Source organism: Dasypus novemcinctus, chromosome 2 (assembly GCF_030445035.2).
Source record: "Dasypus novemcinctus isolate mDasNov1 chromosome 2, mDasNov1.1.hap2, whole genome shotgun sequence".
Classification (NCBI taxonomy): Eukaryota; Metazoa; Chordata; class Mammalia; order Cingulata; family Dasypodidae; genus Dasypus; species Dasypus novemcinctus.
In genome coordinates this window covers 77,610,201-77,624,209 of record NC_080674.1, presented here as the reverse complement: position 1 = coordinate 77,624,209, position 14,009 = coordinate 77,610,201, and the positions used below count along the sequence as shown (strand labels likewise).

At 40.3% G+C, this 14,009-nt stretch overlaps 2 protein-coding genes across 4 annotated transcripts in view; one reads left to right on the top strand and one right to left on the bottom strand.

Annotated features, from left to right (window-relative positions):
* The window catches only part of IQGAP2 (IQ motif containing GTPase activating protein 2), a 301,443-nt gene that overhangs the window by 71,653 nt on the left and 215,781 nt on the right, over nt 1–14,009 (bottom strand). For all 3 annotated transcript variants that reach the window (XM_058275088.2, XM_058275083.2, XM_058275085.2), the window contains one exon: nt 702–792. In XM_058275088.2, coding sequence (XP_058131071.1) covers nt 702–792 — 91 coding nt within the window. The remainder of the gene's footprint in view (nt 1–701; nt 793–14,009) is intronic.
* F2RL2 (coagulation factor II thrombin receptor like 2) lies at nt 3,566–12,398 on the top strand. Its single transcript, XM_004466547.4, has 2 exons — nt 3,566–4,463; nt 9,477–12,398. The coding sequence occupies exons 1-2, from the start codon at nt 4,400–4,402 to the stop codon at nt 10,547–10,549; spliced, it is 1,137 nt and encodes a 378-aa protein (XP_004466604.1). The 5' UTR covers nt 3,566–4,399; the 3' UTR covers nt 10,550–12,398.

The window sequence follows — 14,009 nt, the reverse complement described above, 5'->3', positions numbered from 1 at the left end:
CTTGAAAGTTCTTAAAGGAATAAAAGTTCAGGTTAGACAAATACACATTTTTCTAAGCTAAGGAAATGGGAACCAGATGCTTCTCGCAGATGCTTCCAAGGTTTAAAAGCACATCCGTGGAGCAAGAAGATATTTCAACAGCATTCTATGACCTGATACAACAGAAGAGATTCTAAATTAGCTATGAATGGACAGGTTAACAAATTCTACTTTTAGGAATCTCATTTTAATTTATGAGGGTATTAGTATATGTAGAATGTTAGCAATAACAAGTTAGAACCCATTTTAGATTGTCAAGTGAATTTTCATACTTTCCTGCTTCAGAATCGAGGCTTAAAAATAAAATTTTAAACTAATTTGAATAATTTAAGGACATGGGAAAGGGAAGATAGGAATTTATCAGGCAGAAATGGGCTGGTTTTCTAAGGATCAAGATAAAAGGACAATGATGAAATTTGAGAGCTTACAAATCTTTTTCCTTTCTGGATTTTGTTGAGCAGCATTATGAAATTTGGCTGGAAATAGCACACAATCACCAAAAATATTACAACCAATTACTCTTATTTTTGTACCAATATACATTCAACAAAAAAACTTGGTAAGAAAGTCCAAAACTTATGAGGAATTTAAAATGACATGATTGCAGTTATACAACCAATTAAAAACAAGACAAGTTCAGGAAGCAAAAGGTGATAGCTTACAATTTTTGGCTTTGTCTTTGTTCATGTTGGCTTCATCCACTGCATGCTGGATCTCATCCAGCCAAAGAAATTTAGAAGCATTCTCAGAGGCCTGGGAACAATGTCATGGAATCAAAGAAAGAACAGTGAATGATGATGACACAGACTCTTTGTCATCTATATTAATTTTCAAAAATATTCAGCAACCACGAAGCACTGTCAAGTACTATAAAAGGTATTTATGAAGTGTTCCCCTAATCCAACCACTCCTCCCTTCTCCAGTGCACCCCTTTAGTTGAGCCACCATTACCTCTCACCCATACAACTGCCACGGTCCCCTATCTAATTTTGCTGCTTCCAAGTTTGCCTTCTACCACAGTGGTCCCTTACAGAGAATGAGCTGAGCTCCTCACAACGCACCTCTCCTTACATCACTCCTCTGCGTAAGGCTCCCCACTGCAATTACAATGAGATGCACACTCCCTTCCCAAGGACCGTGAGGCTCAAAGGACCTGGACTCGCCAATGCCTCTGGTTTCACCTCGCAAACCACTGGCTGGTTTTCTCATTAGTAAGGAATCAGCCCAAATGCCCACCTCCTCCAAAAAGACTTCTCTGACTACCCCCATCACTCAATAACCATGGCTCCCAAACTCTGTGCCAATGCCCCAAGACACTGTGGGATATTTCAAATTTGAGGGAAAACACAGTGACACTCGACATTTGTGAGACACAGACAAAAATAAAGACAAGCAAAGAACAAGCAAACAAAACGAAACTTGGTGACTGTCCTCAAGGAGCTATCATTCTAGTAGAAGAGGCAATGTGTCAAGAAATAATAATAAAACAATGTGATCAGTGCAATGCTAGCCACTGATAATACATGATCTGAAAACAGCCAAGAAGGGATTAATTCATGGTATGGGTGCCAAGTTGCAAGGGAAAGAAAGACTAAGCAGTTAAGGCTGGCTTCAAAAAGGAAGGGATAGCAATGAAAATGTACTGAATTATCCTTACTCTTTTACCCGTGGGTTGATACTGATGATCTTGCTACAATACAGAGCTGGCATAATGTATTAAACAGGCTTCTGGATAGCAACTGCATCTTACAAAAACTTGTCTGAGATTGCAATTAACTTTTATTGATGGAAATGAAATATTTTCAAGGAAGATAAGACACTCGTTTTAAAAATCGGAATAATTATCTTGGAGCCACAGGTTACTCTGGAAAGCCAACTCCATTATTTAAAATGCAAGATTGCCGGGGGGTGGGGTGGCAGGAGGAGGAAGAAATAACATTCTCCAGTTCCTCTGGCAGGCTTCTAACCCAAATCCCTGAGAGGCTAAAAGAAGATAACGCACGTGGAAAGGGCACTGAAATGAGACAAAATATGCTAGTGATATTACTTCCTGCAAGGTCTCAGTTGGGGAGACCACTGGGGAAGGTGCAGCGCCTCTTTCCACAATCATCGCGGCTGGATCACTCAGCTGTTAGTAAGATTTCTTTTGCAAATGGACGGGAAAGGTTCAGACAGGAAGCAAGGTGGGAAGGCAATGCCGAGAGGACACAGCTGAGTGGGAACTATTTTTTCTCTATTTCCAAACTTCAAGAGACCTCAACAAGCCACAGGTAACAACCTTTAAAAAAAAAAAAGGCGCCTGTCTCGTTCATTTATGCCCGTCTCATTTTTTTTGGAAGGTTATTTACCCATATTCCTTCATAACTGATCACTGTAAAGGATACACTAGCACAGACTTCTGTCCAGATGAGAAGTTAAAATCCCCCTTGAAAGCTTCAAGTATTAGTGTTATAAGCCAAGTTAAAATCAAATGAATTTAAGTCAACAGTTTAAACTGTGACACAAAGTAAAGGTTGTTCAGGTTAAATTTAAAACCAAGAATAAAAACCTAATCCTGTCAAGGTAAGTTCTTCAAATTGCCCACCACAATAACAGAAATCGCCTTAGGTTCAGGGATGATCACGCCTTTCGCCAGCTAAACAGTCAGGTTCAACATAGGAATCACAAATGAATTAACTGAACAAAGTAGGCCATGTACAAACCAATTCATAAATCTCTGAATTTAGATGGTACCTAGAAAAGTTTTCAACACAAAAGTACCTTCCCCTCAATATTTTATGGGCTTTGTGTTATTTCTTCTGTACTCTAGCATTTTCAGTTTGTGTGAAAAATAAGTTATGTAGTTGAGGTATTAAACATTGGCCTCTGTAAAAATGTTGGTTTGATGAGATTTAATCTAGATGTGAAATGTTCACAAAGATAAATTCCTTCCTGGTTCAATCCCTCAGCCTTAAGGCTCCTTTGGAATTTGCTTTTTCTCATTCTTGCTGCATTTTAGAGCCAACAGGCTGTTGGGTTCTCTGGTTAGAGTTTAATCTTCAACTTCATTAATTATAGGAAAACCTATTACAATGCAGTTTAAAAAAATGTTCAATCATATCCTCTAGAATATAGCTACACATAACCTTCTATAGACCTGCTGTCCAACATTCATAGGATAAAGGGAGCGCTCTGTACTTTGTTACGTTATGATTTTAGTTTAATCTCCCATTTATCAGACCCTACAGAGTTACTGAATTAGAGGCTCAGAACATGCTGAGCTGTGGCAAAAAAAGAAAAAAAAAATCAAGTTCTGGCCAAGCATTCATGACAAATTTAGGCCAATGTGACATTGATGGGGACTTTTCAAAGTATATATGCACCCAAATAATCTTTACTTCTTAAAAACGTTTGCATTCTATGATTTAATGTGTAATTTTTAAATAAGATTCCCCCCCTCCCCTGCCCTGCTGTTTTTGCTGTGGCCATTCCTTGTGTGATCTTCTGTATCTATCTCTCTTTTTGTCTTCTCATCTTTCTCCTCTAGGATTCACTGGGATTTGATCCTGGGGCCCTCTGATGTGGAGAGAGGTTCCCTGTCAATTGCACCGTCTCGGTTCCTGGTCTCTGCTGAGCTTCACTTTGACTCTCCCCTTCCTCTCTTTTGTTGTGTCCATCATCTTGCTGTGTGACTCACTTGCGCAGGCACTGGCTTACCACGCAGGCATGCTTTCTCTTCTTCTTTTTCACCAGGAGGTCCCAGGGATAGAACCTGGGTCCTCCCATGTGGTAGACAGAGGCCTTATCACTTGAGTCACATCCACTTCCCTAATGTGTTGTTTATATAATATAGCTCAAGAATTATGATTTGAAACAGCTGGGAGGATAAAGGAAAAGTTAACTTCTGACAGCTTAGATATTAAGCAGAAATTACATACTTACACTGTGTTTTAAAGATGGGTAAAAATGAAATACAGGACAGGTTCAAAACTGCTACTCAGCATCTTTTTTCAGCTTCCTTCTATAAAGCACTGTACATTTTTTGTCATTCTTTAAATGCACATAAACACCCTGGGTGGGAGTATACCATCTATTTAAACAGATGCTCGGGAGAGGGTAAGAGTTAAAGGACTTTCTCCTGGGATAATTTAAGAAGGCTGTTGGCCAGAGGCTCGGACTGAGTCACGCGTACTGAAGGGTGTCACGCCCTTTCCCTGCAGAGGACCAAGGCATGTTTCCTGCCTGCAGCGTACAGGAGAGCACACTTCTACAGAGAGAACAGGGTTTCCATTTCCTGCTCACGCACGGAACGGAGGTGAAATTGCGCTCCCTAACTTTATACGCTTGCTAACATTCAAGAAACAGGATTCAGGCCACCAAAATGAAAACTCTCATCTTCGCAGCAGCTGGACTACTGCTTCTGTCGCCCACTTTCGGTCAAAGTGGTAAGTTCTTTTCTTACAGTATTGTAGGGGGCTGAGGGTACCAGAGGTCTTATGGTTCTGAATTAGTGGAACCTATTTTTCTTTGCATTTCACCAAACTGCAAACCAAAAGAGAGTTTCATCTTAGATATTAAAAGGTAGAATATCAAGGAAATGAATAACTAGTTTGTTTCCTCTGTTCAAAGCTTGGCAAAGACTAAGTGTTCTCTGTTGATATTTACATACTTGTAGTATAATCAAGATTTCTGGATATTTACAATTAGTCAAGAGCCAGTTTTCTTTGTCAGAAGTTCTTTGGGTTTTTGAAAATTTTCTCTGATTCGGTCAAGATAATTCTGATGTTTCCACCTCCTGGTGAGGCAGAAAGAATATTACCAGAAAGAGCAAGTCATCTGCTTTGAATAGCCAGTGATGCTAATAAACTAATGTTTCCCAAATGAAATACTGTTTAGTTTCAATGATAGCAGGGAGTTCTCCCAACCCTCATGCATGATTTTTTAATTTTAGAAGATCTCCCAAATACCATTATCCAATTCTTAATGTATTTCCTTTTCATCCATCACATTGTTAGCCTATAACCTGCTTGCTCCAATTTGTAACAGGTCTGTATCCACAATTATTTTACTATTAGGCCATACTCCAATGTGCTGGGAAGTGGGGTACTGCTGAAACCAACTACCAGAAGCTAGGAAGAGGCAAAGAAGAGCCTATCCAACAGGTTTCAGAGGTTTGGAACATGGTCCGGCCGACAAACCTGATTTTGGACTTCTAGCCTCCAGAATTGTTAAACAATAAATACGTGTTGTTTTAAGCCACGAAAAGGGTGGTTCTTTGTTAGGGTGGCCCTGGGACACTGATAAAATAAGACTAATACCCTTAGAAGAAGAGGGGCATGAAGAGCTTGGGGGTAGGGGACTACAGTAAGGGAGAAAACAAAACCCAAACCTCTGCAGAGGGATACTGCTTAAATGGATAACCCGATCTGTGAGGTTGTTGTAGGAAAGCTCTAATAATAGAACTTGTGGAGTACAGCGGCACATGTGGGATTTATGAATAGGAAAAGTACGTGCTCTTCCTGGGTGAGGATGAGCCAAAACACTGAGGAGCAGACTTGCAAAGAGAATGCATATTTGTGCCTTCATGATGCTTGTAGGGTTAGAGGGAAGCAAGGGGGTGCGGTGGGGAACTGAAGGAGACAAAGTAAAAGGAAGTGAATTTGCTTTCTTGGTGTGGGGTGATGGGAGAAACGTGAAGTACTGAAGGAAGGAACCATTATCTATTGGCTGAAGTCTGTTCTCTTTGGATTAGTCCTTCCCCAAGGCCTTTTCCCAGGTCGAAAAACATTTCAGAAATGTTATAGCAAATGGAACGCTGTAAAAAGAATTCAAAGAAAAATTAAAGGAAATAAAGTCAATGAATACTATTCTTAAGAAAAACCAGGCTCTAAGGAATAAAAGATTTATTTCAGCTGAACCAGATCCAGAATGCTAAGGGAAAACAGAATCAAGTTGGCTTTTCTGCAAATAGAGTCGCTGTTTAGCATATGTTTTTTGAGGCACCGTGTCTTAATCATAGAATTTTTCTGAAAACTGACAAACGCTTGGTTTCAACAGCTATCTTAATCAAATCATGAAATGGAAATAACTTGTACAGTGTGTTCTTAAATCACCATTTCCCAGGTTTGGGCCTATCTTTAAAGGCATATCTCTTTGGGTGAAGTTAGATAAGAGAAATTTTCTAAAGCGCAAAAGTGAACAGATGGATTTCTGTGGCTGAACTCAAGTCTCATGTGACATGCCTTCAAAGATCAAATCCAGACACAGGCACAGAGACCATGGCCTCCCAAGTGTTCCTTTCCTTGTCTTTATTGTTCAATCTTAAGTGACACCCAATCACCCACATGATTGACTTGCTTAGGCTATGCTCTGCCTCTATTTTATGTGCCATATTCAGTTTGTGCCAGCTTGGGTTCATGACAAGGGCTTCAGTTTCACCCCAGGACAAAAGGCTAGAGATTCAAACAGGAAGAGAAACTGGATCTGAATGTTATTAAACACTAACCTCAAATATTCAGTAAGAAGGAATTCTGAGGTCATGTAGAAGATGTAACTGGCATTTAGTTGTTCAGTATGAGGTTTACATTAAGGATCAAGTCCATCTTAAGGAACACTAGAAATTTAAGAGAACCTGTATTCTACACATGTCCAAGATGAATTGACGGAAAAACTAATGATAAACAGGTTTAGCCATTTATGTTTATTTTCTTTGTGAAATTACTCTAAAATTAGGATTATTAATATATACATACAAAGTAATAGCAAATGTTTTATATGTACTTGAAATGTTTCTATGCTTTTGTATTCATTCCCAACTTTAGGCAATCCCATCACTCTTGTTTTTGGTTTTTCTTCCTTTGTCTTCTCTCCCCTTAAAAATCAGGCATTTCCCCTAAATTCTGCTTTTGAATTCTTTCTTCTCATCTCTCCCTTGGCCATCACAACCACTTTTACAGCCTTCATGTTGACTAATACATCCATGTCTAATTTGAGCTCCTGGAATTTTAGACTCCAAACCTAGTTTCCTAACTTTCTAACTTGCTGCTGGATATTTTACTCACTGATAACCCTCCAGCAACTCATCCTCAGGAATATTAAAAAGTGAACTATTAGTGTCTCCCCAGTCCTGTACCTCAGCTAGCAACACTCTCTTCCTCCAGGTCACCTAGAGTAGGACCCTGGGAGTCATTTTTGTCTCCTGCCTTCTTCTCACTACTCCATCATTAGTAAGATACTGAGCCCTGTTGAGTCCCCATCACAGTGTCTCTCAGATTCCTCTTCTCCTTTCCACTACAATTGCTCTAGCTCAGGAATTTACCATATATCGCTTGAATGATAACAGTAGCTGCCAAATCAGGCCCCATCTCTAATCTCTTATCTTTTCAGTCTATTCTTTGCACTGTCATGGAAGTCAAATCATGGCCTCTGTAACAATTATCACAAATGTAGTGGCTTAAAACCATGAAGATTTATTATCTTATTCTGGAGATCAGAAGCCCTAAAATCAAGGTGTTGGCAGGGCTGCATTCCTTCTGGGGGCTCTAGAGGAGAGTCCATTGTCTTGCCTTTTATGGCTTTTAGAAGCCACCTACATTCCTTGTATTGTGACCTTTTCCTCCCTTTTCAAGGCCAACAGTATAGCATCTTCAAATCTGTTTCACTGAGTTTGACCCTCTTGCCTTCTCCTTATAAGGCCCCCTGTGATGACACTGGACTACCCAGATGGTCTAGGGTCCCACCTGAAGTTCCTTGACTTAATCACACCTGCACAGTCCCTTTTGGCATGTAAAGTAACACCGACAGGTTCCAGGGATTAGGACAGGGACAGCTTAGGGGCTGGGGGTGGTGGTACACATTATTCTGTCTTCCAAAATGGACAGTTACTTGTTCGAGCATTTGCATTTGTGAATTCCAGCATTTACGAATAGGATCATGATGTCTAAGGACAATTCAAAGGCCCTTCAGGAATTTGGCTGTATCTTACCCTTTAAACCTCATCTCCTAGGTATACCTTAATAGCTTAAGACAATGATTTGGGAAACGGACTTGGCCCAGTGGTTAGGGCGTCCGTCTACCACCTGGGAGGTCCGCGGTTCAAACCCCGGGCCTCCTTGACCCGTGTGGAGCTGGCCCATGCTCAGTGTTGATGCGCGCAAGGAGTGCCCTGCCACGCAGGGGTGTCCCCCGTGTAGGGGAGCCCCACGCGCAAGGAGTGCGCCCGTGAGGAGAGCCGCCCAGCGTGAAAAGAAAGTGCAGCCTGCCCAGGAATGATGCCCGCCCATACTTCCTGTGCTGCTGACGACAACAGAAGCGGACAAAGAAACAAGACACAGCAAATAGACACCAAGAACAGACAACCGGGGGAGGGAGGGAATTAAATTAAAAAAAAAAAAAAAAAAGAATTATTTAAGTGTATCTTCTCTGCCATTCTGAGAGTTATTTAAATACAGGGATTGGGTTCATTTAAACGGTATAGCACTAGCACGTAAGTATGCAATAAACTTTTGCTGAATTGCCTTATCTGACATTCACAAGTCCTGTGCCAGCCCACAGTAACCCTTTGCCTGTTCATCACCAGAATCTTATTCATCTATTAAATTCTATCTCTGTATGAACCTTGCTCGTCTTTGCTCAAGGTCATCTTTTCCTTGAAGTTTTACTTAAACATCTAAATCTGCTAACTCTTGTCTGAATGCTTCAAGAGTTTATAGTCAATGTGACATTGGCCAATAATGGTCTGATATGCTATTTTTGCCCAGCCCAACAATATTATAAACTCCCTACCTGCAAGGACTATGTCATCTAGTTTTTGTTTTTGTTTTTTTTTAAGATTTTAAAAACTTATTTCTCTCCTTCTTGGCTCCCCCGCACCCCCAGTTGTCTACTCTGTGTGTCCATTTGATGCTTGTTCTGTATCTGCTTGTATTCTTGTCAGTGGCACCCAGAATCTGTGTCTCTTTTTGATGCGTCATCTTGCTGCGTCAGCTTCTGTGTGTGTGGTGCCATTCCTGGGCAGGCTGCACTTTTTTCGCACTGGGCAGCTCTCCTTACAGGGTGCACTCCTTGTGCGTGGGGGTCCCCTACGCAGGGGACACCCCTGTGTGGCATGGCACTCCTTGTGCGCATCAGTATTGTGTGTGGGCCAGCTCATCACATGGGTTAGGAGGCCCTGGGTTTGAACCTTGGACGTCCCATGTGGTAGGAGGATGTCCTTTCCGTTGGGCCAAATCCGCTTCCCTATGTCATCTAGTTTTAAAAGCACCTGCACTAGCTATCATGGTGCTGGGGCATGTGATATATACCAGATACATGTCTATTGATTGCCTGATCAATAATAATTTTTAAAAATAAAAATGAATCTCAGTCCTATAACTAGAGAAATTATGTAGCATAAGATACTTAATTTCCTCTGAAAAGGCCCTGCAATGAATATGTTAATACTTCTTTTTCAATCACAGGTGTGGAAAATGGCACAGACAACTTGGCAGAGCCAACCTTACATATTAAGACCTTTCGAGGAGCTCCCCCAAATTCTTTTGAAGACTTTCCCCTTTCTGCAATAGAAGGCTGGACAGGAGGCCCCGTAACTGTCAAAAGTAAATGCCCTGAAGAAAGTGTTTCCAATCTCCGGGTGAGCAATGCTACTGTGGGGTACCTGAGCAGCTCCTTAAGTACCAAAGTGATCCCTGCTGTCTACATCCTGGTGTTTTTGGTTGGCGTACCAGTCAACACAGTGACCCTGTGGATGCTCACCTTCAGGACCAGATCCATCACTATGACCATCTTCTATACCAACCTGGCCATAGCCGATTTTCTCTTCTGCCTCACGTTGCCCTTTAAGATCGCTTACCATCTCAGCGGGAACAACTGGGTGTTTGGGGAGGTCATGTGCCGGGTCACCACAGTCAGCTTCTACGGCAACATGTACTGCTCCATTCTGCTCCTCGCTTGCATCAGCATCAGCCGCTACCTGGCCATTGTCCATCCATTCACTTACCGGCGGCTGCCCAAGCGCACTTATGCCTTGCTGATGTGTGGACTGGTATGGGCAACGGTCTTCTTATATATGCTGCCACTTTTCATCCTGAAGCAGGAGTATTATCTTATCCAGGAGGATATCACCACCTGCCATGATGTCCACAACACATGCGAGCCCTCATCTCCCTTCCAACTCTACTACTTCATCTCCTTGGCGTTCTTTGGATTCTTAATTCCCTTTGTGGTCATCATCCACTGCTACACGGCCATCATTCGGAAGCTTAATACATTTGATCGTAGATGGTTCTGGTATGTCAAGGCAAGCCTCCTCATCCTTGTGATTTTTACCATTTGCTTTGCCCCTAGCAATATTGTACTCATTATTCACCATGCTAACTATTACTATAATAACACTGATGGCTTATATTTCATCTATCTCATAGCTTTGTGCCTGGGTAGCCTGAATAGTTGCCTGGATCCATTCCTTTATTTTCTCATGTCAAAAATTGCAGATCACTCCACTGACTACCTTACGATGGTGAAATCATCTTAAGAACCAGGAAAGCCAGGTGTGAAAAATAATTCTTGAAATAACATACACATAGTATAATACAAGATGCTCTATGATATATTTCCACTTTTGAGCACCTAAGAAATAGTGCTTAAAAATCAGTCACCACAATAAAACACTAGGTTTTTGTTGTTGTTGTTTAATTGTAAGTATTTTAAAAATATCAATTACACATTTCCATTTGCTTTGCTGGTGCTTCAAACTCCTTAAGTCTCCAAACAAAAGTCTCTTTCTTCTACATTTTCCCCTCCCTACTGTGTTACTGCTACTCTTGAGAACTGGCCCCATGTTTTATTCCTCTGCCTCCTTATGCATCTCACTCTGAGCAGCACTCTCTCATTCCTTCTGCCAGCCCCATGTTTGCCTTCTAATGGTTCTCTTCACTGCCAGCCTCTCTTCCACATCACAGATCACTGCCAAATTAATCTTCCAATATCAATTCATATATATCACTCAAAAATCCTAGCTCGTGGGGAGTGGATATAGGCCAAATGGTTGAATGCCTGCTTCCCATGAACAAGGTCCAGGGTTCAATTCCTGGTACCTCCTAAAAACCAAACAGAACAAAAAACCAGCTCTCCCTAGTGAGTATATGTAGCTCAGTGGTGGAATGCCTGCTTCCCACATACATGTCCAAGGTCCTGGGTTCAATCCCTGGTACCTCCTGAAAAAAGGGATTGGGAAATGAAAGCAGGGCTTTTACTTTTTGCATATTTTTTTTTTTGACTACGTGCTCTACAATGAAAACGTATTGATGTGTTATGAGTTTATTTAAATTGTGTTAGTTTTAAAGCAATAAATATAAAAAAGCTGACATTAAAAAAGGAAGTAAGAACCCCAGCTCACAACCTCAGTTGACTCTCCACTGCTTCTAGAATGAATTATAAATCTTTAGTCTCACATTCAGGGCTAAATCTCTACTCTTACTTCCTGGTAAACCTGGCATGCCAAGTAGGCACCAGCCAAAATTCCTGCTTGGCTGGCATCTTGATTGCGCCTCTCTTCGTCCTGCCTCTACTGGAAACTTAATGTTACCATCTTTGCCCTAATTCTCGCCAATTCCTGAAGGCCTGAACAGACCATTTTTTCCTGATTCTCAAGCAAGAAGTGTCATTTAGCTAGAAGTGTCATTGCTCTAATCTGAACTTCCAAAGCATTTCTTGTGCTTATATTATAGCACTTAATATAGTTCATTTATATGCAAATATTAATTCCATAAACATTTATTAAGTACCACATGTAGAGTGGAGAAGGTGCTTCTCCCTTCTTTGAGGTTCTTGTCGTGATCCCAGGTCTGAGCCCTTCAGCCTCTGTAGCACCCAGCTCCATGCTTTATACATCATGCTGCTGAATAATGAATGAAAAAACCCCAAACTATCTAAACAGCATGAAAGTCCACAAAATTCACAATAAAAGGACAAGGTACTCTGTATGGCAGGGGATGATATTATTTCTGGTTGGCCATGTTTTTGGAAAAAAAAAAAAAAAAAGGAAACTAATCTAAGCACATACTAGTAAGGTCATTTAGAAATTTTAAATAACGCCTCCATTGGTTTTATTCCTGTACACAGTTTTTAATGGGGAAACGGTATTTCATTATAAATATTCAGTATATTCCAGGAGGTAAATGGTTGTATTTCCTCTAGCTTAGGGACTGGACAGAAGGTGGGAATATTGGTAGTTCAGGGTGGAATGGTATTAGAGTATATGAATGTGGTTAAGGAAACCTTTAAGTATGAAAGATTGCTAAGATACATTTATAAGGCTATAGGAATGTGCACTGACCATGTACTTTGTAATATTAAAAGAATAAAAACCTAATTTAAATGCATATTTTTGAACATGTAGAATCTTCTTAGTTCTTACACATCTATTTCATTGGACTTAGGTAAGAATTTATTCATTTTTGTGTGTATATATTTACGTAAAGAACAAAAATGAGGTAATCACCAAAGCAAATAAAAGAAAAACAAATCTAAAATAAGTTCCAAGATAACAAAAATTTCATTGGAAGGAACTGGTTTCTGCAAATAAAGTTATCAACTGTAATACAATTCTTTTACTATGCATGTCTACATACACAATATATAATATCTTGCATATCTGGAAATTTTATATAAATGGTATATTGTATATATATCCCTCAACAATTTCCTTTTATCCACTGTACATAATATCTGGTCTTTTCATGCTAATACAAGTAGCACTAGATTATGCATTCAAAATGCTGCACATGAATATCCAATAGATTTAATATACATTTTTGGCAATCAATTTGCTTCCCAGGTTTTCACTATCTCAAACAATGCTAAGAACATTTTTATACCTGTGGAAGAATGTTTCTCTAGAGTAACATGTGGGGGTGGAATTTCTGTACCTTAGAGAATGGTAATTGCCACTTTTATGAGACATTGGCAAATTGTTCACTCTCTTATCAATTATGCTTTTAATCTGTAGCACTCATTTATAGGAAATACAATATAACTAGGAAAAGATACAGCAGCCATTCACTTATTAAAAACACAATTTTTATGGAGTAAATGCACAAGTAGCAAAAACAGAACATTTGGGGGAGATATGATTCATATGTTCCTCAAGCAATACCTTCAATGTAAAAATAGCTCACAAGAGAAACCTCAAGTGAATGAAAACAAACTGTGTTGCACTCTGCTAAGTACATGCCAACATCCCCATCACCCAAGAGACTAAAGGAACTGGGTGCCCACTCAAGGATATACTTTAAAATTGAGCTTCCATTCTATGGACATGCTACACACTGTGACCTTTCACCACTGTACACTTTGGCATTAGGTTTACTTTTTCCTGACAGTACCAGCAAAAAAGCTTTTTCCATTATTTTCTAAGGCCAAACTTTATGAAGGCAATACACAGAACCACCATAAAAACAACTGGAAATTTCCAGATATCAAAATAGCAGAGGTTAAGAAACAAAACTGGAGACGCTGCCAAACAAATGATGGAATTAGATTTCTCTAAGGAAAAAGCACAGGCTGAGATAAGAAAGCTTCATAAATAAGGTGCCGAGAAGGAAAATTGTTTAAAAATAGCAATTTAAGATAGATCTCATTTCTTAGAATTAGTGTTTTAAATCTGTTGGCAATGCTAATTTTATAGGTCAAAAATGGTTAAAAACATGAGTGAGAACCCAGATCCCCAGGCTCCATATTTAGTGCTCTGATTATACCATTAAAGGTACTGCTTGCACATTCAGGAGGGATGTCCAACAGCTGGGCACACCGTGGGCTCTGAGGGGAATGTTCTGGGTCCCCTGGAGAACATCTGGGGAGACCCATCCTGAGCCAGTGCTTTAGCTTGGAAAGCTCTGGAGGGAACCTAGGCTTCTTCCCTACAAAGAGCCTTGGGTTTGTAGAGTTAGGCTCACCTCAAAGACAACCCCCACAAGGCTATGGTCCCTATCCTG

Coding starts and splice junctions, on each gene's coding strand:
- F2RL2 (XM_004466547.4), top strand. CDS start 4,400: ATGAAAACTCTCATCTTCGCAGCAGCTGGACTACTGCTTCTGTCGCCC. Junction 4,464..9,476: donor GCCCACTTTCGGTCAAAGTG/GTAAGTTCTTTT, acceptor TTTCAATCACAG/GTGTGGAAAATGGCACAGAC.